The sequence below is a fragment of the Microtus pennsylvanicus genome, chromosome 9, assembly GCF_037038515.1.
Source record: "Microtus pennsylvanicus isolate mMicPen1 chromosome 9, mMicPen1.hap1, whole genome shotgun sequence".
In the NCBI taxonomy this organism is placed as follows: Eukaryota; Metazoa; Chordata; class Mammalia; order Rodentia; family Cricetidae; genus Microtus; species Microtus pennsylvanicus.
The window spans coordinates 22,676,396-22,703,324 of NC_134587.1; the positions used below are offsets into that span (position 1 = coordinate 22,676,396).

General features: G+C 41.2%; 1 protein-coding gene across 1 annotated transcript in view; it reads right to left on the minus strand.

Moving 5' to 3' along the window:
- Nucleotides 1-220: 220 nt before the first annotated feature.
- The window catches only part of Galnt5 (polypeptide N-acetylgalactosaminyltransferase 5), a 46,416-nt gene continuing 19,707 nt past the window's right edge, over nt 221-26,929 (minus strand). The window contains exons 4-10 of the mRNA XM_075985177.1: nt 21,121-21,256; nt 20,441-20,560; nt 19,542-19,659; nt 17,964-18,287; nt 13,301-13,381; nt 10,948-11,109; nt 221-6,471 (exon numbers count right to left, since the gene is read on the minus strand). Coding sequence (XP_075841292.1) covers nt 6,331-6,471; nt 10,948-11,109; nt 13,301-13,381; nt 17,964-18,287; nt 19,542-19,659; nt 20,441-20,560; nt 21,121-21,256 — 1,082 coding nt within the window. The 3' untranslated portion in view covers nt 221-6,330. The remainder of the gene's footprint in view (nt 6,472-10,947; nt 11,110-13,300; nt 13,382-17,963; nt 18,288-19,541; nt 19,660-20,440; nt 20,561-21,120; nt 21,257-26,929) is intronic.

The window sequence follows — 26,929 nt, forward strand, 5'->3', positions numbered from 1 at the left end:
AACTACCTGGTCTTACTTGCTTTCAATAAAGGTTTGTGTTCTTTGTTTAAGAATTGCAAACCTCTCTAGAATTTAGTGAATTTTTTCCCATATAAGCATCTATTTAGACCATCAAGCAAGCCACTTCACAAAAAATTAAGACAATACCTAATTACAGTTAATACACATTATTTATTTTTAAATGATTATATATAAAACTGTGAGAATTTGTAGTGGTTAGATATATAATATACTTGAAAATCTTCTATTACTTTGAAAAAAAATGAGATTTTGCTTCAGATGCATATTGAGGTCATGCACTTAAGCTCTTTGGACACAACGAAAGTGTCATTTCTGCATTTTTGCATGGAGTACTACTTGTGGCATATTTTCAATTGAAGAACAGACATTAAGCTTTTCAAAGTGATCAAGGAAAACATTTAAAGTAAGTTATTCTAGAAGAGAATAAACTTCTAGAGTACAATAAATCAGAAATGTGTTTAATAATATGAGAAAAGCAACCACTTCTCCTGAAGGCCATGCATCCATTGTTTTATAATAACAAGAAGGTTATAAAATCTAATGTCAAACATACCTTCCATTATTAAAATAGGATATTATGTCATAATAGAAGAGCAAAATGGTAAAATGTGTGTTCTATTCTTGAGGCACATGAGAGGGCAAAGTCAAACAATCAACACCACACAAGCACACACACACACACACACACACACACACACACACACACACACACACACAGAGAAGTGGGCACCAGAAGTCAATCACCCAGATAACTGGGAAAACACAATACAAACTGGTGACACTGGAAACTAGCTTCTAGCTCAGAAGAATATTGAAAATGAAGTTTGAAAGCAATTTTTATTTTTTCCTAGAAATTCAAAGTTATGTATTTGATTCTTTCTCTATAAATAACCTTAGTTGAACAGAAGGAAAAGAAAAGGTTGTTATTTAGAAGTATTAGCTCAAATATTCCTCCTATGAGTTTGTTCTTCCATTAACAAACCTATTAGGAAAATCAATAGCAAAATTACTCCCTTGATCTTTGCTTTCTCTCTCTGTCTCTCTGTCTCTGTCTCTCTGTCTCTGTCTCTCTCGGCCATTTCGTACAGATACTATGTATAAAACTAGAAAAAACCTTGTCAGTTTTTAAAAGAATTAAGGTGTATGTGGAATCCTACAAACTTCCACAAATGTAATCTGACTTTGCTTTCAAGTTGGAGAAACTGTGGTCAGGGCAAGCCCTATTGAAAAAACTTGTGCAGAGAGTTCAGAGTGGAACATGCTGCTATCTCAGGAAGTTCCAATTGTCCCCTGCCATTGCTTTATTTCTTTATGCTGTCACAAGACACCTAGGGTTTTTATCCCCTCCCAATTTAAAGAAGCACATGCACACACACAATGCATGCCCACACACAAGGCTTATCTTTGCACAACTGATATTTTCAAACAGTCTAGTAAACCTTAAAATATATTTAGTTACATTATCAAAAGTTTTAATTGCAGCATACAATACAAAAGCTTTATCTGTGTACTCATTTATAACTAATAACTTTGAACTGGCAAGTGGCTTTCAATATAAACAAATGTGTTTTCACTCATTATCGGTGATTGTCATTAATAGAAACTCCACATATTCGAGAATGATCTGCATGTTGGAAAATGGAAATTTTCACATTGGTTTATGTTTTTACAAGGGAGGACTCACATAAACTCACAAGGGGTTCCTGATGGAGGCAATAAATGTCAGCTGTTGTCTCAAGTTAAAATGGACATTAAATTTGCACTGTGGAGTTGTTTTTACATTCTTTCATTTACAGGCACCCCAACATCTGAAACACCATCCACCAAGTCTCACAGAGGCTCATATGCAGGCACCCCAACATCTGAAACACCATCCACCAAGTCTCACAGAGCAACATATGTAGACACCCCAACATCCAAGACACCATCCACCAAGTCTCAAAGAGGTTCATGTGCAGGTGACACCATCCTCCAAGTTTCACAGAGGAACATATGCAGGCACCCCAACATCTGAAACATCATCCAGTGGGTCTCACAGAGGCTCTGATGCAGGCACCCCAACATCTGAGACACCATCCACCAAGCCTCACAGAGGAACATAACGCTTTATGCGACTGAAGCAAAATGTCCATGAAATGAGCATTTGTCAAAAATAAACTTTCTGTACAGTAGCTTTGGGTAGGATTTCTCTTTTCCTAGGTAGCTGGCTTGCAGCAATCACAGAATACCCATGTGGCAGCTGTAAAATCTCTATGGCATTACAATCTGTAAAGTGAGCTGAAGTGAAAAGCTGTGGCTTGTGTTTTAAATTGAAGGGTTTTCCAGAGCTTTATTTCCTATCCCTGTTAAAAGTGAGCTACTTGTCGGTTTTGCTTAAAGGTTGGAAGGAACTTGGGTACTGAGATTCACAGAGAAACAGCTCTCTATACTTCTGTCTGTCAGTTTGGTCCAGCAGGTGGTGAGTTCCTATCACATCACACGGATCACTACAGGATCTACGAGGATTGTCACAGACAACTATACTTCAGCTGCTCATTAGGGGCCCAGCGTTGATTTCCTGCTTACAAAGCATTCAAGAGAGACTGGAAAGCTTTTAACCAACCTCATTTCCTTATCTTTAAACCAGCAATGTGCAACGCAGGGACTTTACCTGAGTTCACCTACATTGATAACCCTATATCTTTAAAAAAGGATGTTCATGGCACACAGTAGAGGAAACACTTTTCGGAGCACCAGATAAAATGGTCACTTGACTTTATCTATTGTTGATGGGATGATCACATCCTTCCTCAGTGTAGGGAAGAGACAGACACCTTCCTGATCATATGGAGGGAAGAAAGTTTTATACACAACAAGATGAGCGCACTCAAAACCTAGGGGTGGGGTGCACTCAGTGATAATTCGTTTTTCTTTTTCCTTTATTTCTTGTAATTCTGTGGATTTCCTATGAGCTATTGGGGCCTTTGCATAAGATCTGACTTTCTGGATGTGTTCTACATAAAAGCAGAGTATTTGAACAACAAGAAGCAGGCTAGTGTTACTGGTGTGTCTCAGTCCCATTTATCCTGCCTGGGAGTTCCTTGAACATCATTGTTAGACACTCATGAAATTAGAAGAGGCTAGAAATGTTGAGGTCTAATCCGCTCTAAGTGCTGTCCATGACCCTTTGCAATCTTTAAGTCAACATTAGAAAGAAGGTTTTCTAATATCTAGAAGAAAGGCTTCCAAAGCAGTGCGGGGGAAGCTAATGATGCATTGCGATCATGGCACGGGTGGTTTTGCAGTCCTGTGAATGACAGATAATTGAATGTCAGCAAGCAGAACTGAGCAAATTTGACGCTCGTGATAAAACAGCACTGTAGCAACAACAGCTGTGTCATCCCACGGGAGAGGAGGGGGGAGCTCTGCATTACTGTTGAAAAAGAGAAAGCCAGCGTGCATGCTGAAGGGTGAGGAAGCACTTCCAGTATTCAAGAAGTTAGTATTTTGATCCAGTTAGTTCTGTAAATTATTAGCAAGGCTATCCCGTGTTCAGGCTGACAAGATGCACAGGCATTTTCCTAAGAAAAGTCAAAAACCTAAGCTAGGCCAAGGAAATGTGAGCCCCTGATAAACTATCCTCCTGCCGAATAGTTCACTTGGACCACCACGTGTTCCATCAAGGGTTTGTCATTACGTGGAAAAGATACTGTAGTAGGATTTATATATTCATTCTTGTCTTCTAAAAACAAATTTGGGGGACAAAGCTTTAAAAATGTTAGCACTCTATCTGAGGATCAGTCCGTCCTTTCAAGGCTAGGCCCACAAACGGATTCCTCACTCATGACTGGTTCCTTGAATCTTAGCATAAGTGGGGAAACGTATGGTAGAAAGTTTATTAATATTTAACCTTAAATAAGTACATTATAGTACAAACAAAGCCTTTGTTCTACTGAGAGTACTCAGAGGTAGCTTTATATAATAAGTATGTTAAGGTAAAGTTAGATAGTGTATTCATTTATCAGAGTACACAGAAGATTTTCTTGGGAAAAAAATAAAAACATTTACTTCCTTCACTTACAAAAGTGGATCTAGCCAAAGAATGACTTATCTGTTGCTAAAAAGTCCTTACTTTTCTTCTGAGGAAATTTTCCTTGGATAAAATAGACTCTCCATAGACCAGTGGGCATGGGGATGCTCAAGGTGTCTCAGTCACTCGCTGTACTGTTTGGTCACTAACTCAATTAGTTCATTGCCAAAGACTTGTGTGGTTTTTGCTTGTTTTTGTGTTCTTTTTCTTTCCCATATGGCTGCTTTGGAAAGAATTATTTCATTTTAAAGTATTCTCTTATCTCATCTCTAATCATCGAGTACTGGATGAAGCATCTTAAATATACTATATATGCTATAAATGTGTAAAGAAGAAATGTTTCCTTTCCCATTATTCTTTGGTAGTCAGGCTTTTCTTGGTAACTAACTGGAAGATAAAATTAAGTGTCAAATAAGAAACCCAGAACTAAAATGCCCAGTTTTACCATAATAGCATGTGAACAAAGGCTTAAATCCACCAGCAGGAATAAGCATGGCCAGCTTGAAGGGGTGAAGCTTCAGTGTGTAGTTGGTTTATCGTCTTTGTAGGACCACAGCAGGCAAAATCAGACCAAATTGGTGGTTGAAACAATGGAATGAATCACACCTGAAGATCTGAAGTCTTAACCCATTCATACCAGTTGGCCTGTAAGTGGTTTTAGAGAGGCAATTTTTCTCCCAAAGTCAATTTTCCTCCCAAAAGGATACTAGTAGACCCTGGTCCCTAAGCTTTCTTTTTCAATGCCTAAGGATTGGTGTACTTGACATGAGAGCTTTCCACGCCTGGCCTTTGTGATCCTCGGGTCCACCTGAGGGGTTTTGCTCTGTCTTTCCCCATCAGAAGAGGCACACCCCTTTCTTATTCTGCTGGGTCTGGGACCAGACTTCACTCAACCCTCTCTTCAAATTGCTCATCTCATTTAAATGCATGCCTGCTTTGGCACGTTTTAGAATCTGTTTTTAGCATGCTTCATCCAAGTGAATATTGATAAATCTAAAGCAGCAGTTTTATTGTTTTCATATTTTAAATTTTGTCCTATTCTGTATCGTTTCTGCTTTAATTTTATCAGCTCCTCTCACTTAACTCTGTGTTGGAATGTCCAATGATGAAGTACAGGTCTTGTTAACACAGTGTGTTGTGACCCAACCTCCTCTCTTTGTTTACCTTAAAAAACACAAAAATCTCAGAAATTCACTGCTATGACCAGCTTTTTAAAGATATAGTATTGCTAAAAAGCACAAAACGAACTGAAAGAATATACAAAATTGATTACATTAAGTCTTCTTCCTTTTCACTTGTTTTTTTCCCTACTGCTTCAGATTTAGAAGAAAACTTCCTGCTCATCCAGTTCAATCTCACCATTAGGAAGGATCCTGATGGAGGAGGGTCATCCATCTTATCTGTTACTTTCATTGGTTAATAAAGAAACTGCCTTGGCCCTGATAGGACAGAAAATTAGGTAGGCGGAGTAGACAGAACAGAATGCTGGGAGAAAGAAGCTGAGTCAGGCAGTCACCATAGCTCTCCTTTCCAAGATGGATGCAGGTTAAGATCTTCCGGTAAGCCACCACCTCTTGCTGCTACACACATTATTAGAAATGGGTTCATCAAGATGTGAGAGCCAATAAGAGGCTGGAACTAATGGGCCAGGCAGTGTTTAAAAGAATATAGTTTCTGTGTCATTATTTCGGGTAAAGCTAGCAGTGTGGGAGCTGGGCGGGAACGCAGCCGGCTGCTTCTCACAACAGGATCCTGAGCAGTACTACTATACACTGTCAGGTAAACATGGTGATATCTCAGTAGGACAGTGTCTCTGTGCAGCTAGCTGAGTCTTCCAGCTGTGAGAATCTGTGAAGATGTATTTGATGAAAGCAGAATTCGGTTGGTTTTAACTCTACTCATGGGCAAGAATAACTGCTCAACAGCAGTCATGGTTTTGACATCATTGTAGGTAACCTACAGGTTCTGGTTACCTGTCAGAGTACGTGAGGAAGACGTGGAGTATGCACTACAGCACTGGGCAGGCACAGACACGTCCAAAGGCCACCTTGAGCTGAAGAATTCCAGTCCAATGGTGACCTGTTTCCCTGAGTTATCATTTGGTGCTTTAAAAAAATAACCTTCCATTTAAATGCTATTAAAATGGAAAACTTAAAATACCATGGAAAGAAATACAGTCACCAACTTTAGTCTCATTTTCACAGATAATCTGGAGGGTTACCTACATAAACCATCTTTCTTTAGCCTTCATAGTATTGTTCAAATTTCCACTTTTGATATGGTTCCATTGGGTTACAAGTGGCCACTGTCAGGGTCTTCTGAGAAGCATTTCCTTCCATGCATAGCAACTGCTGATAGTTTTCAAAGACAATGTGATCCACCTGAGGAGAAAGAGGAGATGGGAATGAGCTACCAACTAACCTTGACATATGAAGATATAATAAGCAAATTATATTTTCACTCCCCCAGGAACTCTCCTGAATTAAATTAGTGACATAAGCACAAGATTTAGAAAACATCGAATTTGTCTCTGTCTCAAACTAGCTTCTCTAGTTGTAAGGTTTTAATTCTGCAGAAAGAAACCAGCCATGTTTTCCCCTAGTGATTTGATTGATAGCTATATTATTTAAAAGAAAAAAATCTGGTTGGCACATAATATATTGGGTAACTACTTCATTGGTGGTGGCAATGCAAAAAAAAATGTCATGTAGTATAACAGGAAAGTTTGTTGGTTGATTAATCCAGCTCAGGTCTTAGAATGTTCATGTGTGTAAGCAAATGCTAAAGATGGCACATTTGATTTGTGATCTCCCCACCTAACTTCTGACAACATAGAATGTCAAGTACTCAGATTTAGTTAGAACAAGACAAGGGTATTTCAGATAAACTTAATGTTGCTTAATAGTTATTAAAACTGAAAGATAATCTACTTAGAACCAATTAAGGCCTTATAATTTTTAACTCATAAATCTCAATTTTCCATAAATATGATCATGGTCATTTTAGTTATTTTTGAGCTATTTTAGTATACTTATGGTTTTTTAAACCAAAATGGGAGATTTTCATGCTAAAAAAAAATTATGACTCCCACAGAACCTTGGAAGTACGATGCTTGCATATATTTAAGGTTGTGCAAAGTAGGTGGCCTTGAAGCATATCCTTCAGCATGGTGTACAATGCTCTGTGCCGAATGACAAGCATAGATTGACTTAGGGAGCACTTGAAAATGCAAATTTAGAACTATGCAATTTTAACAAGTTATTGTTATCTAGAGGTAATCTCTTAAAAGAAAGAGGTTCCTGTTATTCACAATCTCTTTCTTCGTTTCTCTTGTTCTTTAAGACTAACATATATCTCAGGGAATGCTATAGTTGTATCTTAAATGCTATCTCCCTCCCCAAAGATGACATGTTAAAGTCTTGGTACCCAGGGTACAACTGTTGGGAGATGGTGAAATCTTTGAGATGAGGCTTAGATTCATTGGTCACTGTGAAGTGTCTTTGATAAGGACTGTGTGATTGTCTTTCTACTCTTCTTTACTTCAGGCCATGAACTGAGCCGTGTTCAAACCTGTGGTCACTCTGTGATGTGTTGCCTTACCATGGGCCCCAAACAACAAGGCCAGCCTATGGTGGACTCAGACCTCTAAAATGGAGCAGACTCAATCCTTTCCCCTTTAATTGTCTAAGGCAGTGGTTCTTAACCTTCCTAATGCTGCGACCTTTTTATACAGCTCCTCATGCTGTGAGGACCAGCCACAAAATTATCTTCATTGCTACTTCATAACTTTATTTTCTACTGTTATGAATTATAATGTAAATATCTGTGCTTCCTGATTCTTGGGATCCTGACGCACAAGGTGAGAACTGCTGGCTTAAGGTCTTGTTCTCAAATGATAGTTAACCCAGGGACTTGAGAAGATTTATATGAAACTGTCAAAAGAAAAAAACAAAAAGGAGAGATAGAGACAGAGAGAAAGAAAGAAAGTCAATACAGGCTATCCATCTCTGTAAAAGGCAGAAGGCATCACAGAGAAATTCTTAGTTTCTATTATCTTAGTACCTTTTCCAAGGCAGCTTAATGGGTAAGACCTACTCTAAAATATATCCTTGTATATCCTTCCCAAGATTCACTGCAGAAAGGAAAGGTTTTGACTTTCATTGTCTCTCTTTCCTTCTGTCCTCTTTGTTTCCCACCTTCAGTGCAGTGTTAAAGATTCACTGCAGAGAGGAAAGGTTTTGACTTTCATTGTCTCTCTTTCCTCTGTCCTCTTTGTTTCCCACCTTCAGTGCAGTGTTAAAGATTCACTGCAGAGAGGAAAGGTTTTGACTTTCATTGTCTCTCTTTCCTTCTGTCCTCTTTGTTTCCCACCTTCAGTGCAGTGTTAAAGATTCACTGCAGAGAGGAAAGGTTTTGACTTTCATTGTCTCTTTCCTTCTGTCCTCTTTGTTTCCCACCTTCAGTGCAGTGTTAAAGATTCACTGCAGAGAGGAAAGGTTTTGACTTTCATTGTCTCTCTTTCCTTCTGTCCTCTTTGTTTCCCACCTTCAGTGCAGTGTTAAAGATTCACTGCAGAGAGGAAAGGTTTTGACTTTCATTGTCTCTTTCCTTCTGTCCTCTTTGTTTCCCACCTTCAGTGCAGTGTTAAAGATTCACTGCAGAGAGGAAAGGTTTTGACTTTCATTGTCTCTCTTTCCTTCTGTCCTCTTTGTTTCCCACCTTCAGTGCAGTGTTAAAGATTCACTGCAGAAAGGAAAGGTTTTGACTTTCATTGTCTCTTTCCTTCTGTCCTCTTTGTTTCCCACCTTCAGTGCAGTGTTAAAGATTCACTGCAGAGAGGAAAGGTTTTGACTTTCATTGTCTCTCTTTCTTCTGTCCTCTTTGTTTCCCACCTTCAGTGCAGTGTTAAAGATTCACTGCAGAGAGGAAAGGTTTTGACTTTCATTGTCTCTCTTTCCTTCTGTCCTCTTTGTTTCCCACCTTCAGTGCAGTGTTAAAGATTCACTGCAGAGAGGAAAGGTTTTGACTTTCATTGTCTCTCTTTCTTCTGTCCTTTTTGTTTCCCACCTTCAGTGCAGTGTTAAAGATTCACTGCAGAGAGGAAAGGTTTTGACTTTCATTGTCTCTTTCCTTCTGTCCTCTTTGTTTCCCACCTTCAGTGCAGTGTTAAAGAAGTGGGAGGTGTGGTATAATTTAGTCGAGAGATATTTATGAAATTTCCCCAAAAGTGCAAAAAATAAAGAGAAGTTTATACAGTAATAATTCTCCATTTGGCAGTATTAACTGGCAATAATAATGCTTATCAGTAGGAGGAAAGTGTCTCAGAAAATTAAAAGATGCAGTTGGGTGGTGGTGGTACATATTTTTAATCCAAGCAATCAGGAGGCAGAGGCAGGTGAGTCTCTGTGAGTTCAAGGCCAGCCTCATCTACAGGGTGAGTTCCTGGACAGCCAGGGCTACACAGAGAAACCTTGTCTTGAGAAACAAAGCAAAGCAAACCAAAATCAAAACCAAACAAACAAAAAAAATTAAAATATACTACTGGAGAATGAATGGGTATTTGGATCCAATTTGGGCTCCCAGTAGAAAGAGAATGACTGCATATGACAACAGAGGAAGGATAACCTAATAAATGGGGACACCCCAAAATAAAATGAGTTTCCTTTGGGGCCAGCTCTGGGCAGAATCATGATCTCTGTACTACCAGTATAAAATACTGAGAAAAACAACGTAATGGGGCAACAGTTTATTTCAGCTAACAGTTGAAGGATAAGCCCCAAAACTGTGGAGGAATTCACAGTGGCAAGAGATGGTTACACCCCACAACTGTAGAGGAGTTTACAGTGGCAAGAGATGGGGGGCTCGTCATATTTCATGCACGGTAAAGAAGCATTGAGAGACGAATGCCACAGCACCCTCACTTTCTCCGTGTCGCACAGCCCAGGATCCCCCTCTGGGAGAATAATCCCACTCAAAATTAAGATGGGCCTCTCTCACCATTTAACATAATGAAGACAGTCTCCCCTGGCCAGCTCCGAGGCCAACTCTAATCACAATACCAATGGCTGTAAAACATTCGGCGTGCTCATGAGGTGGCAGAATCCTGAGGAGGCAGTCCTGACCTGAGACCAGTCCTAGCATCTCAAGATTCCACGACAAAGTTTATGACATCAAATCCCATGTTATCATGACTGAGAGAAACTGAAGGGGCTTGGGAATAAGCACAGTCACACCGGGACGTTTTGTTAGGGTAACAACTGTGTCGGAAACATTCTCCTCAAAACTGCTTTTCAACAGGAGCTGTGTTATCACTAAATGTAATATTGGCAAGACACACACAGCCAGCCTCCTGTAATCGGCAGTCTTATCTGTGGAGCCACACAGGAATGAGAAAAAGGCCCCTTTCCTGGACAAAGAGCAGATGCGGAGTTCAAACCATTCTAAAGAGCAGCACTTGCAGTAAGCGCGCAGGTTCTTGCTTTGTCCATAGATTGCACCTTTAGGCTCTTCTGGTAACCAACGAGAATAAGTTTCATCAATACACAAGGCATTGTTGATTGATTTAAATGAATTTTCGAAGCTAGCATGATGGTGGCAATAGAATGGGAAGAAATGGGTGCTTTCGTTTAAATGACTTATTTGAAATCAATTTTGAAAAAAAACAAACAAATCCAAAAATAAAAACAAAAGATTAAAAATTTACCAAGACTCTGTCCCTGAGTGAACCTTCACACTGTCTCTATTGTGAGCCAGCAGCTTTAGAGACTTCTGGCTGATGGGACTGATAATCGGAGCTTTATGTCCCCTTTGACTGAAGTTGACTCTGTGGTGAAGGGATGGCACGGATGTTTGCTTACCAGTTCTGGATGAAAGCCCGATGCTGATTTGTGCAGCCACTTGAGGCTGGTGTTTCTGTTATCACATGGCTGGAGTCTCAGGGGTCCCTTATCAGTGCCGGGCGCCAGGCACCACTGTCCATGTTTAATCAGTCTTACCCAGGTGTAATTGAATTGTTGACGCTGTAGAGAATGGGCAGAGAGAAGGCCATTCAGAGAGCGAGCAGAGGCAGGGGATTTGCCAAAGACTTTTATCGACAACAGTGAGACCGTGGCTGCCCGATCCCATGAGTTACATTACTTAACCTGCCCACTGTCATCTTTCTTATTGCTGTGGTGGGTAGCGTGACTATCACTTTTGGCTTCAGCAATGACTTTCAGGCGTCTGTTTCTGTGACAGTGTTAGAGTTGTGATTGTCTTGCCTCTGCTTTCCTAACAGCTAGAGTTCCGGGTCTGTGTCACTATGTCTGACTTTAAGTTGGAATTTAATTTAGACTGTAAGGTTGTATTAAAGAAATGGTGGCAAATCTTGCCACTCAAAGTGTAGTCCCTGGACCAAGATCATGTCACCTGAACACTAGTTAGAAATGCTGGATCTCAGCCCCATCTTGGATCCTGTGAGTCTAAGTTGACCCTAACAAACTCCTGTGATCATCAGTGTTTGAGAAACAAGGACAGACAATGGAATAGGAGGTCAGGTATTTACTAAGACACACTGCACATAACCTTAAATACAGTCAAATGTAAAAACCTGCGAAGACTTCTAGTTAAAGCAAGGGACAGGGATTGAGGGGGGAAACTGAGTATTTCATTTCTTTTGAGGGTTCCAGATGAATATAACTCAGGTATTAAAACTTATTGGTTCTGTCCCTCCAAATCAACTTCCTCTACATTCCTATTCTTTTTGTTATTCAAATAGACCATGAGGAAGGAGCAACTCAAAAGGAGCAACAGGGCCAAAGTGCAAGGAAGGCAGTGACCCTATTATTCATATTTTGGTCTTTCCTTCCCAACTCATTGGTATTCAAGAGTAGAAGTTGAGTTTCTTGTGAAATGCTGATTTTACAGGTATGCTAAGTTCCTACAGGGATGGTCTTAAAGGAGTAGATTATTTCCATATATTTTTGACTAATTCTGCAGTTGTTCTTTCTCCACTGTGAACTGTGAATAAGCAAAAGTCGTGTCTTTCCGTTGATTCTTTAAACTTATCTCGTCTCTTTCCTAATTATGAAAGTGTTTCTTCGGCGTCAGGTTTACAACCCACAGAAGAATTGCACTGACAGCTCTGTCTTCTACTCTAGGGGAAGCTTGGGACTGAGGCATAGAAATGGGATGCTCTTGAAAGTATCAGCCACAGTGCTTAACTCAGCACCAAGAAGTAAGACAGCAAGCCGAGGCCATCATCACAAAATGATCTGTCTATCACAGTACAATCTGCAATCTGGGGGCTGATTTGTACACATGAATCCGTGTTCCTATGAGTCCTATTTAGCATCCAAAGCAGTTACCATTCCCATCTGGGGTGCAGATGCTGGAGAGGGAGGTGTAATCACTTGAACCTCACCTCCTGCATGGCGGGAGTAATCCTCTGTTTTTCCTGGCCCCGCTCCCTCTCCTATCCACCGTGGTCTGATTTTGTGGTTATTTTGTTAGAAGATTTTTTTCATCAAGGATCATAGTTTAGGGGATGTTCATCACTCCCTTAAGATAACAAAGGGAGGGGAAAGTTGGGCAGAAGAATGTAATCAGAGAATAAAATGGGTTCTTTTGGATGGCTCCGTAGAAACTTCATTTTTACTTTATCTGTTGATAAAGGAAAACTTTAAATTTTATTATTATTGTTGTGTGCATGTGTATGTGTGTGTAATGCTTATCTGTAGGCATGGACGTCACAGATGGTTTGTGGAGGTCAGAGGAGTAGTATGGAACTAGTTCTTTCTGCACACCTTCTTGTGGGTTTCGGGGATTGAGCTCACATGGACAGACTTGTGTGGCAAGCACCTTTACTCGCTGAGTCATCTCACGAGTCATATTTTAGGCATTTGGTCTTTACCATTACAACCAACACTTACAGCGTACCACACATTAGGTAGTGCTTACCAGCCCCCAGCGTGTTGCCAGTTCATTTCAGCTTTAGAGTTAGGTATGATCTGCACTGCTGCTTACAAAGGTTTAAGACTGCGTACATTAAGCCAGTTTTGCAAGGAAAGTCAAGACTAAACCCATCATGGAACAATGACGTCAATGCATACAGTTTCCTCCCTTATATTGCCTCTCTGTCAAGTGGCACTTCCTTATACCAGACCATTGATTACATTGACATTTGGGCATCTATGGATGCCTCCTGGACAGAGGCCAACTCTCTGGGCCTACCTGGCTGCTCCCATCACAGTCTTCCAGCATGGCTGTGGTGTTTTCAACGGAAATGCACTTGCCCAAGGCCACATTCACAAGCTAAGAAGCAGAACACAGAATACAAGCATTCATTAAGAACAAACACATCTTGATGTATACGAAGGCATGCAGACACATTTGGAAACTAGAAGGTGGACAGCCATTAAGGTTAATGGATAGTCGACAGTTTAGTTAAAGTTTGCAGGAGATGACTATCTTGGTCACAGCTCCAGCAGAGACACAGTGTGATCCTGTCTCAGCACAGCTTCAATCTGTCATCGTAAGCCTGTGATTCAGCCACAGTGGCAACAGACATTAGCTTCTCATTAACACTTTCCTGGGATGCTGAATGAACGGGAGCGAAAGTTGCTAGAGGAAGGAGGTGATTTTTGTCTATTATTATTATTATTTAACTTGAGTTTATCCCAATGCCTATCTTAAAAGTCAGTGTACACACCTCTGACTTCATTAAGCCATGAGTCATGGGCTACGTTCCTCGGCTGACCCCTCTAAGCAATCTGACAGCTTAGGCACCGACTCCTAGCTAAATTGAGTCAGAGAACAGCAGATCCAAGCTGACTCCCGATCAGACTTTTCCTAATGACTCAGTCAAGCTACGACTCATTACAGGGAAGTCACGGAAAGCTAAGGCAGAGCCAAGCATCAAGGCCCTTCCTGGCAGACTCGGGATTTTAATGAATTTACAGGGTCAAATATGGAGGAAGCTTCCCATCAGTCACCAACTAATGCAGGGAATGTTGATTCCCTTGCCCCCTTTGTCATTCTGGGCAGGACTTCCAGGATGGGAGGTTAATAATGCAATTTAGACTTTTCAATTTGCTGGAGGTGTTCTGTAGAGGAAAAATTATGCGTGTTCTATGAAAGCCTGCTAAGCTTGGAAAATGGTGACCATGTTTGTGACTTTTTCCAGCTTTTATGGGGACCAATACAGAGCTCCAGTTTTGGGGTGCTATGACAATGGAGGCCTTGTTAATCCCAGGATCACCAGATTTTGTAGGAGGGTGTCTAGTGGGTTGCTGCTTACTTGTGAATGCATGCCTTAGCTTGGAGATAAGTAGGGAGTGGTTTGTGGAGTCAGAAAATGCAGAAAGAAACAGTGGGAAGGGTTACTGCAATCTCTAAGTGGGAAGAAATATCCTCACAGATAGATACGGGGAGTGTGAGATGCGGGCATATGCCAGTCAAGGAACTGGGACAGAGCTCTTCCGCAGGACAGCACCTAAGCTGTCCTTTGGCTAGTGGGCACTAGGAAAATGGGTTCATCTGCTAGAACAGGGAGGAAACAAAGATGCTAGATTCTCTCTGAGAATCTGAAGCCACAAACTGACCTTCATTTGGGTTTGAAATAAAAATGTGCCCCACCTGTTTGAGCTAGGAACCCTCGCTGACCTTCAAGGAACATAACCAGACATCAGCAGTTTTACTGGCCCGTCATTTCTAAGGTGTCTGACATGGGGGATGCAGGGCAGTTCTAGAGGGACAGATCTCCATTAGTCAGGGAACCCTGATTGCTCTTCGAGCAGATGAGGGAGGGGGACTTGATCGGGGGAGAGGGAGGGAAATGGGAGGTGGTGGCGCGGAGGATGCAGACATCCTTAATAAATAAATTAAAAAAATATATAAAGAACTCTAAAAAAAAAAAAAAGATCTCCAGCATGCTCCATTCACAGGTTCAAATGGCAAGTCCGGGCGCAGCCACCAGCGGTAGGTCTGCAGAAAACGTGCAGTGGCCCACTAAGCTCAGGAAGCAGGAGGAGGAGACTTGTGGGGTCGGGGGTGGGGGCAGAGCGATTCCAGAGGCAAAGAAGGAAATGGAAATCCTCATTACTCTTTGGAATTTACCCCCCTCCCCCCCGAAACAGGGTTTCTCTGTAGCTTTGGAGCCTGTCCTTGAATTAGCTCTCTTAGACCAGGCTGGTCTTGAACTCACAGAGATCGGCCTGCCTCTGCCTCCCAAGTGCTGGGATTAAAGGCATGCGCCACCACTGCCCGGGTACTCTTTGGATTTTATCAGAGAAATGAGTCCCATGTTCTCACGGCTCATTCAGAAATTATCCTATCATAAAACAGGTTTGGAAAATTGGCTCCAACACAGCTGAGCCAGGTGCTTTCTCCTAGACCTCAGAGCCTTCCAGTGAGAGCACACAGCAGGCACTCGGGACACACACATGCGCCTTTCCCAGGTCCTCTTGGCTGCAAACTCCTGATGGTAGAACCAGCACCACCCAGACAGTGTTTGGGAAGGCTTAGTTTCGATGGTTTCGTTGTTTTATTTTGTTTATTCATTTTATTTATTTATATTGTTTGTTTTCTTTCAAACAGTTCCTTCCTGCAGGAAGGCCTTGGAAGGCACTGGAGCATAAGCAAAAAATTTCTCCTCCTAGGTCTTTAATGCAAACCATTTCAATGTAATAATAATAGTAATTGTAACAATAATAAAAATAATGTATTGTGTAGATTTTATATTTTCTGTGTTGAATTATTTGATTTTCCCAATGTCAAAGGTAGAGATCTCCCACACCGGATTACATAATTGTTAAATCTTAGATGTAGGCTGTTTGTTAACGATGTACTTCAAGGGAAAAAACAAAGCTTGCTGAGACTATTATTGATTTTAGATATTATTGACTATGAAAAACTACTCTCAATAAAAAAAAAAACTTTCATTGGTGTGCAGTATCTAGTTGTGCAGGCTGAATGATGAGAAAATGTGAAGCGAGAAACAAAAAGATAGATTTTATTTCCCGACAACCTTTTCTGGCTGTCATCGTCTACTGAGTTATGTCTGATATTAATCGGAAAAAAATCTCAAAAATTTAAAACGGTAATAACACTCTCGTCGGAAGGGAGTAGAGGATGGCTTCGTTAAAATTTGTTTACATGGGGCAGTGAAGAACGGAAATAAAAGAAAAAGGTCTAGTGAGGTCGCTTTGAAATGTATGCCCAGCATTTTAGAGCTCTACATTATAGAGCAGGCATGTGCAGGCTTTTTTTTTTTAATTTTTAATTTTTTTATTTTTTAGAGCTTTTCAAAGGTAGTAGTGACAACTTACAGGGAATCAAAAGATAGTTCCATTGCGCCCTCTGGTGGCCGATGTTCAGTAATGCTGCTGCTGAGAGTCTAGAGCGAACTTCAGGAACTTCTCTAGCCACCTTAGTCAGGAGGATGGAATTTAAACATCTAAGTGGTAGGTCTGATGTGTCTAAGGCCAAGCTGTTCTTCTTATTTAATTATCTAAAGTAGCTAGAGCTACTTTGACCAACCCCATATCCTTCTATTCTCTTGTGAACTATTCACAACATTTTGCTATAAATAAACCAGGTCATGTATATTCATTTACTGGTTAAATCTTATTAAAATAGCACAAATATTCAGACTACTATCCTGTTTTTGATCCCCTCCCTGGATTTCCTTGATGAGGACAACAGCATTATTTTTATTACATCTTTGTTATTTGGGGATTTGACAGCCTGGGAGAGAGGCTAGCCTATAGATCTGATTCTCGGAAGAGTTAGAGATGGCTGTTCTAAAAAAGCAGACATACTGACAGGTACATCAGACATCTTCCTGACCACAATGGGGTAGGGCTATGACCGGAAACAAAAGAACACTGGGGATATTTATAAATAAAGATGACAAGCGACGTAAGAGACTAAGCACAAATGTAAGCATGGGTTTCAGTCACAGGCAGTATCAGGAAGCTGTACTCCTAGCTGGACTCAGGGCTTCCCCGCAGGGTCTCAACTTCTCAAAGCCTCATTTTGCACCGATCCCCATTCAAACTATTTGCCCTTTGTGAAACTTCACTTAGACCCTTGAATATTTTTATTATTTCCAACAAAATTTTTACAAAACCCAAATTAAAGCTTGTATTTTGGTGGATGTCCCCATTGGTGAAGGAAGGAAGGAAAGAAGGAAGGAAGGAAGGAAGGACAGAAGGAAGGACAGAAGGAAGGAAGGACAGAAGGAAGGAAGGAAGGAAGGAAGGAAGGAAGGAAGGAAGGAAGGAAGGAAGGAAGGACAGAAGGAAGGAAGGAAGGAAGGAAGGAAGGACAGAAGGAAGGAAGGAAATGAGGAAAATCACCTGTGAGGACACGAACCCTCTCTCAGCTCTCCACCTACATGTCTCTATCCCTGCCCTGATGGACTAACCTCTCCATATCGTGGCTGCCGCCAGCCTGTCCTGAGTTGTGTAGGAGCTGAACCCCCCACCTCTCAGAGCTATGTTGGTTCTGTGTCTCAGGCCTGGCTTCAGATCTTCTGAGAGGATCTCTTGACAGCACGCATTTCAAAGGAATCAGCCCTCCTGGCCTGTTCCTTTACAAGAGCCTTTGTATTCTATATTCATACTTCACTTACTTATTATCCCTGTCCTCCACTCAATGCCAACTTCCAAAGGAAGAGGCAAAGTCTATATCCTGAAGTCATCTTTAATTATCAGTCAACACGACCACAGGATAGACTTCATCAGATTCACCTCTAACAACTCACAGCTCTTTGTTTCAGCGGCATTCAAGTCTGTTGCTTAAAGTATATTACGTCATTCTTTCCTAAGCATATCTGAGGGGGTTTTTGTGTTGCTTTTGCCAAGGAAGACTTTAAGTGGCCACATTAACTTACCACGCCACTAGCTCTCACAACGGGAGCCTTCAGGTCAGGGAAGACATTGTCCAAGTACCACTTGAATCCTTTGCACTTCAGCTTCTTCCGCAACTCCCTTTGCTGGGTCAGGTTGCCCACATCCAACCCTTGGTCTATGAGGTGATCCCCGTGGCCGTAGAAGAGGTCCTTGTACTCATCGAGCCAAACCTCAGCCACCCGCACCAGGTTCCGCTCCACCGTCTTCATGCGGTCTTTGGGGAAGGAGTACGGATTGTCGTTCCGGAAGATGTGGCCCACTCTGGAACAGGGAACAATCTCGATTTCACCACCACACATCCAGACCTGGGGATGAGTCAGTGAAAAGCACCAAATTATCAAATGGTGGCTCACAAATCATATGCAAGGAACCATGCCATGCTACTGCCTGGAAATAATCCTTCCAACTCAGAAACACTCTCACAATGGGAAAGAAGACTCAGTAGCTTTATTTAGTCTTATGCATGGTGGACCATGTTCGTTTCCCCTTTAGATTCATCTATGTAAAATTTCTCTTTATCTCCTTTCCAAAGAATTCTTTATAGAATGCCAACCTATAAAATATATCACTAATGTTCCTGTTTGGGTTCAATCAGGAAGAGGCTATAGATGCCCATTTATTCACCTACTTCTTTGGGAGATCTGTAGGTCTGTGGTACCTAACTCAAAACTATTCTTGGCCAGGACCTCCAAACTTATACCCATCTGAACACAGACCTCCCAGTCACACAGGGAAGCTGGTGTTAGTGTTCTATTTTTTTAAGCCTGTCTCAGCATGATTCAGCTATGACTAAATCATTATATACAGTCTCCAAAGATGCCACACCATGACACACACTTGGCTTGCTGGTGGCCTGCAGGGCTTTTTTGTCATTTGTATTCTCAAGGTCACCCCCACTACAGATATTTCCACTGCCTCCAATGTATTAGGGAACTATTCCAAGAGAGTCACTGTATGTCGCAGATGAATCCCAAAGTAATTTGCTTTAAGTGTGAATTTCATACGTTTTGTTCAAAAGAGTAACTACCCCATAATTAGACATAGAAACACTGTTGTGAAATATTAATTCCAATGGTTTTACAACAGTGGTTGATTCTTCCACATTAAGTCTGGGAAATGAGACAATCTATAGAACCTGTGCCATAGTGAAGTTTCTTCCCAGTCAGTCACATATGTGATTGTGTTGGTAAAGTAAAGCCACTTGGGAATCATAAACACATGTGTGTTTGTGTCCATATGTTGTGGTGCTTGTATATGGGTGTTTACATGTATGTGGAGGTCACAGGTCAACAGTGTCTTCCTCAAGTACTCTCCGCCTTCAATTTTGAGACAGTTTCTCTCACTGATATAAAACTCAGTGATTGGACAGAGTAGCTGGAATCACAGATACGAGTCTCTGCACTTGGCTTTCTACAAGAGATCTGAATTCAGGACCTCATGCTTATGTGCCAATCTCTTTAGCAGCTCAGCCTCTCCCCTGGCCCAAGAATGATGAATTTTTAACTAGAAAGAAAGAGAGGAGGGAGGGAGGAAAGAAAAAAAGAAAGAGTAGCGAATACCTTGAATGACAGCTCCATATTTTCTCCTCCCCAAACATCAAGACCAGGGTCATAAGTTCCAAGTTCATAAAAGTAACTTTTATCAATAGAAAATAATCCGCCTGCCATGACTGGGCACCTACAAAAAGGAAAGATGATGTTACACTTTGGTCCCAGGACTACTTGACTTCTAGAGTGGATCCTCTGTGTCTGCGTGGGAGTCTGGAGTTGTTTTTGGGTAGGTTCGGGGAGGTCTTGGAATGAAGCCTGCAGCTTGGCTTTAGTGAAAAGTTTCTGCTTCCCAGGGGCTGAACTTGATGAGGGTCTGAGAAGACATGGGCGGGGCTAGGCTTCTTACCTGTCACTTAGGTTCTGACACAAATCCCAGGGTTATTGTGTATTCCTGTGGCAGGGCTAAATCAGGTGCATTTCAAATTGAATTTGGGGGTAAGAAGTAATGACCTAACTTTTCAGGAAACTTTGTTTGCTTTATGGGACAGATGCTCACACATGTGATTCTGCACCCTCACCTCCTAATATCCACTCAAGGGAGCTGATGGTTGTGCTTTTGCACTGCTGGTTAGCTCGTTTGATCGCTTGCTTTCAATTTACGCTCATCTTTTGGTCGATAATGGCCATTTTAGATGAAGAAATGAAAAGGTCTCGAATAGAAGTATAATTTTTTTTTGAGACATGGGTATTACTGTAGCTGAAGCTACCCTTGAATATGCTATCTTCCTGCTTCTGCCTCCTAAGTACTGAGATTAGGGGTATGTACCATCCTGTCTAGTTGATACCTACAATTCCTGCTGGTTTTCAGAATGATAGAGTATACATTTTTTATACTCTATTTAACTTATTTTATGTCTTTCTAAAAAGACCTTGGACTGCTGCCTAGTCTCCAGTCTTCACACACTTACCTTATCACGTCAGTTTCTTTAATCCCGCTTTTTGCAACAACATCTGGAGGAATTGTTCTCCAGCCAAAGTTCATGGGCCACGTGAAGACACCTCTTTGGAAGTTGTCCACTGTCATGTAACTAATGCAAGACATACAAAACAAATGAAGTTGCGAATGCTAAGGTTAGCTGTATCTCTATAGAGTGCATGAACACAGCCTCATGACTGGTCCGGGTATGGGACAGATGCTCACACACTTGATTCTGCACCCTCACCTCCTAATATCCACTCAGGGGAGCCGATGGAAGTGCTTTTGCACTGCTGGTTAGCTCGTTTGATCGCTTGCTTTCAACTTACGTTCATCTTTTGGTCGATAATGGCCATTTTAGATGAAGAAATGAAAATATTTAGATAAAGTTCCCATAAAGGGTCCGATTAGAAACCTGAGAAAAAGAAATACTTTGGAGTTCAACTGACAATCAAATGGGATGAAGTTGATAATGAGAAGTTGGATTTATTAATAGATGAAAGTTGGTGTGCTAGCCAAAAAGAGTACTGAGCTGGTAAGTTCTGATCCCAAGATATCTCTCATGCGTTTCTCCCCATTTGGTAAGTAGCCATGCTTCTTAAGTTTTATCACAGCACGGATGAGGACTAGTAGTCTCTGCTGCTTCCCAGTGTCAGAATGTGGCAGCGTTACCTCATGTCCTTGTCATTGATGACTTCAATTACGGGGCAGGCCACTTTTTTCCTATTTAAGTAAACTCTTTCCAGAAGCGGTTCCAGCCAGCCCACATTGCATTCCACATGAGAGTCTAGGAATGTCAGCACATCCCCTGTAGAGGGAAGAAAGGAAGACAAAACACAAAATATTGGAAAATATGGTAGGATACAGCCAGTCTATGTGCTTTGTGCTCAAAAGCGTTGGGGATTGTTTGAGAAGCGTGACCGTGAACACGGGTGTCTTCTATTCTCACTGATTTCCTGGTTCCTAGAATTTCAGTTTGTAATATATGGGGAAACTTTAGGAATAGAGATTCTGTGGAGCAATCACCACTCACATCTAGAAACAACCCATACGCTACTGCCATTTGCCTGCTATTTTTGCTGCTGTGCTTAAACCGTGACTGAAGCATCTTCAGGAGGAAAGAGTTGATTTGACTTAAATGATCCAACCATGGTCTGTAATGATATTTTGTTTGTATTTTAATACATGAAGCTTGCCTGAAGATCAGAGAATAAATCAGCCACCCTGGCCACACAGTGGTGACCACACCTTTAATCACAGTAACCACAATAGTTTGTCATAGAAACTGGGCAGTAGTGGTACACACCATTAATCCCAGTCTTAGAAAGGTATATAAGAGGAGAGGAGAGGAGACAGCTCTCAGGCACAGTCTCATTCTGAGGATTCCTGGAGGCAGGATCGCCATTTTGGACTGAGATAGAAGTAAGAGCCAGTGGCTGGATGTTTTTCTTTGCTGACCTTCAGGTTGAACCCCAATATCTGTAGTCTCTGGGTTTTTATTAGTCATGTCCCCATTAATGAAAGCCAAGGCATGAACCCAATGGCAGAAACTTGAAGCAGACACCATAGAACACCACTTACTGACATGCTCAGCTTGCTTCCTTACACAACCCAGGGCCGATGCCCAGGGGGGCACCATCCACACTCCGCTAGCTAGTCTTCTGTCAACTTGATACATAACGATATATAGTTATTTGAAAGGAGGGAAACTTAATTTTAAAAACTGTCTCTATAAGATCTGACTGTCAGGAATTGTCTTTATTAGTTATTGATGGGGAATGGCCCCCAAAATGGGGGGGTGCCATCTCTGGACTGGTGGTCCTGGGTTCTGTAAGCAAGCAGGATGACGGAGCTATGGGAAGTTGAGCAGTAAGTGACTTCCCTCCATGGCCTTTGCATCAGATCCTACTCCCAAGTTCTAGCCCTGTTTCAACTGTTCTGACTTCCTCCAATGATGGACTATGATCTGGGGTATAAGCCAAATAAACCTTCTCCTCCCCAACTTGCTTTTGTGTGATGGTGTTTCATTGCTGCAATAGAAGCCCTGACTAAGACACACATTAATCATTCATCAAAAATGCTGTACACACATGCCAGTCTGACAAACATAATTCTTCAGATGAGGTTCCCTTTATTCTGGCTATTGTCTTCACTGACCATTCCAATGTGTGACTGCACAGGTAGCATTAAGCCTTACTGCTCAGTGCCTGTGTTCTACCTGGATGTCTTATCGGTTCCTTGCTACAAACCTATTTGTAGATCTATTCTCATTTCAACTTAAGAGATAAAGACTGGAGGAACAAACAATAACCAGAGTAACAAACTTCCCAAGGTAATTCACCTAGGGTGCCATGTAATATTATGAAGCAACTCCTTACACAGTTCATGATGGGGATCCGAATCTGCATTCACTTCCAACCTGGCCCAAATTTTACCTCATTAATATTCTCATTCATTTATTGCCAAGACCTGAGGGAAGAAGCACCTGCTGAAAACATATTTTGGAATTTTACATTGTTGTATTTTGGGGAAGGGGAGACTCTCCTACGCACGGCTGCCATCGCTCCACTTTCAAACATTTGTTTTAAAATAAAATCTCAGGATTTCTTAGATAAGCAAACAAAGAGCTCCCTGCGTAGCTGGCTCCTGATGGTGTTTCTAATTGTGGCGGGATCATCTGTGGAAGTGTGCTGCCGTGTTTGTGCAGAGAGGCTGAGAGGCATGAGGGAATGGGGAGTAAACGGACGTTAAACACAAACAATGTGCGTCTTTTGACCTATGGTACACTCCTAAGATCTACCTAATACTCATCTTTTGACAAATGGCCTTCTATTTTTGTGAATTGTTCAAACTCAAATTCAGCGCAACTTAATCCAATCTTGGTCATAATCTGACAAATTCTCTGTTTTCTAGGGTGAGTATTAGCATGCCGGATTGCTTGAAGATGGACTTTATTAACAATAACAGCAATAAAATGAAATGATAAAGTAAAATGAAAATGGCCAACCTCAGAAGAAGCAAGTGCCTTCTCTCCCCACTCTTTCCCGTTCCTTTCACCCTTGCTCAAAGACTGCCTCTGCACCCCCATCCCCACCCCAATAAACTTCTCATGAGAGCTCTGCTGTGCAGTGTGCAGTGTGACTTTGTGGTGCCCCTTGGCTTCAGTCCCCCAAGGTGCCCCCCACTGTTAAATCATTACACTCATCTCTTAGTATCCACAAGGTGCTGGTTCCAGGCTTCCTCCTGATACCATTCTCAGGTGCTGATGTTGCTTATTTATATATGACAGTGCAGTATTTCTTTTCTTTAAACCATTCCTGGATTGTATATGATAACTCATCTTCTGTAAATAGTTGTGAGACTGAACTGCAGGGGGAATAATGACAAGAAAAAACAGCCTGTGTACATCTAAAACAAATGAATTTTTCCATAATTTTTTAATCCAAAGTTGGTTGAATCTATGGATGCAGTGCCTATACATAAGGAGGCCTGGCTAAATACATGTGTGTATATATGTATATATACATACACACACACACACACACACACACACACACACACACACACACAACTATATCCTAAGTGTTAAAATGGAGCTGCGATTTTATATTTGTATTATGATTTAAATGCAGGCAGTCCTTCAAGAATTAGAGAAGACAAATATGTCTGTTTTAGGTTCCTTGAGCAGAATTTCTTCTAGTCAGTGGTGAGCAATTAAGATGCACCTAGGAGGGATTCCCAGATGGAAATATTTGGAAGGAATGTTCTATAGATGTCTGTTAAGTCCATTTGAGCCATAACATAAGTTAGTTCACTTATTTCTCTGTTAATTTTCTGTCTGATAGACCTGTCCAGTGGTGAGAGTGGGGTGTTGAAGTCTCCCACAATTAGTGTGTGGGGTTTAATGTATCATTTAAGCTTTAGTAGTGTTTCTTTTGCAAATGAGGGTTACCTTGTATTTGGGGCATAGAAATATTGAGATTTTCTCTTGATGGACATTTCCTGTGACAAATATGAAATGTCCTTCTTTGTCTCTTTTGATTGATTTTACTTTGAAGTCTATTTTGTTAGATATTAGAACAGCTATGCCAGCTTGTTTCTTAGGTACATTTAATTGGAAATCTTTTTCCCAGTCCTTTACTCCAAGGTGATGTCTGTCTTTGAGGTTGAGGTATATTCCTTGTACTAAGCAAAAAGATGGATTCTGTTCTCATATCCAGTGTGTTAGCCTGTGTCTTTTTATAGGTGAGTTGAGTCCATTTATATTAAGGAATATTAATGACCAGAGATTGCTAGTTCCTGTTATTTTAGCTTTTGCTGTTAGTGATGTTATTGTCTGTTTTTTCCTCTTCTTTGTGATTTGCTGCTGTGAGATCATCTATTGTCTGTGTGTTTGTGGATGTAGCTAACTTCCTCGTTTGGAGTTTTCCTTCTAGTACTTTATGTAGGGCTGCATTTGTGGCTAGTATTTGTTTGTTAAATCTGGTTCCGTCCTTGAATTTTGTTTTCTCCATCTATGGTAATTAAAAGTTTTGCTGGGTATAGTAGTCTGGCCTGGCATCCATGGTCTGTTAATGTCTGCATAATGCTTGACCAGGACTTTCTGGCTTTTAATGTTTCCATTGAGAAGCCAAGTGTAATTCTGATAGGTCTGCCTTTATATGTTACTTGATCTTTCTCCTTTGCAGTGCTTAATATTCTTTAGCCACTACATTCAGTGTTTTGATTATTTTGTGACAAGAGGACTTTTTTTGTACAGTCTGTTTGGTGTTCTGTAAGCTTCTTGTTTTTTTTTTTTTTATTTTTTATTTTTCGAGACAGGGTTTCTCTGTGGTTTTGGAGCCTGTCCTGGAACTAGCTCTGTAGACCAGGCTGGTCTCGAACTCACAGAGATCCGCCTGCCTCTGCCTCCCAAGTGCTGGGATTAAAGGCGTGCGCCACCACCGCCCAGCTCTGTAAGCTTCTTGTATCTTCATATGCATATCTTTCTTTAAGTTGGGAAAGTTTTCTTCTATGACTTTGTGGAATATATTTTCTGTGCTTTTGAGTTGAGCTCCTCCTTCTTCTACCTACCCTTATTATTCTTAGGTTTGGTCTTTTCTTTCATGTTTGATTATCTTTTCTTGGTTTTTCTTAAGGAATTTGCTGCTTTCTTCCATTTTTTTGTTTGCCTTTTCTTCCTTTTCTTTGAGAGAATTTTTAATTTCTTCTTTAAGGACATAAACATTCTTCTAAAGTTATTTTTAAGTTATTTTTTTTCTGCTTCATCTGTACTGCGGTGTTGAAATTTTGCTGTTGTAAAGTCACTAGTTTTTGGTAGTGTGTTGTCCTTTGTGGTGTTGAGTGTGCTCTTACTTTGTCTATCCATCTTTTCCTAATTGGTGTAGCTGGGGCCGTGTCTCTGGTAATCAATCTTCCAGGTACCAGAGGATTCAAGGTTCAGATAGTTGCTCCTCATGATGGAGTTGAGGCCACAGTTTCAGTCACCCCAGAGGTCGCTCTGTGTTCCCAGAGGTTGCTCTGCAATCTTGGATGTCGTTTAGGCCTGCTCCCACGGAGGTCACTGGCTTGGCTCTGGTCCCACAGAAGTTGCTGTCTCAGGCCTGCTCCAGTGGAGTTCGCTGGCCTGGGTCTGGTCGCACAGAGGTCACTGGCTCAGGCCTGGTACTGCAGAGGTCACTGGCTCACCTAACCTTTATTTCTTAACAGAAGTCACTGTCGAAAGAGTTTGACATTTACTATATCAACACCGAGTCAATGTTTTCAGGGGTACTGATGAACTTAAGACACAGTTTTAAATTTTTACATTTGAATTTGTTAAACATTAGTTTATGGGAAGAACTGCAGCCAATTGCTGTTGTTTTAACCAAGTTCACCTGAAGAAAGCCCGATCTCCCACACCGCTATCTAATAGCTGGGCTATTTGTGAGATCCTTGCCGGCATGATTCTCCCAGCATGTGCAGGCATGTGCAGAAATCTCATTGATCAGCAGCATGGTTTTCATGATATATCCATTAGCTTTCTCCACATGGACATCTACTTTTCATTTTAAAACAGGAGTTGCGGAAGAACTCACAGCAGTCTCTTCAGTCAAGGACCCAATATCCACCTGATTCCAGTTCCAGGGTTTAAGGTTTTTTTTTTTTTATTTCTCTGATTTCCTATCTCATTATGTTGTATCTGACAGTGTGTCCTGTAGCCTCTAAGTTCAGTGTAAATTATAAAATTATGAATTTGATTGTTCCTGCAACTGGCCTTGTTCTTTTATTTTCTAGGACAACTGTAATAGCCTCTTAACTGAATTCCCTACTTCTCCTCTCTTGACTTTCTGATATCTGTTTTCTATATGGAGACCATTTAGCTCTCTATTCACCGACCTTCACTGATTTTCTAACATTTCTTACTTGGCACACAGAACTGCCCGGAAGTCTTATTTTTGTCTTTTCCTCCAAATGAACTTCTTACCACCCATCTTTTCTG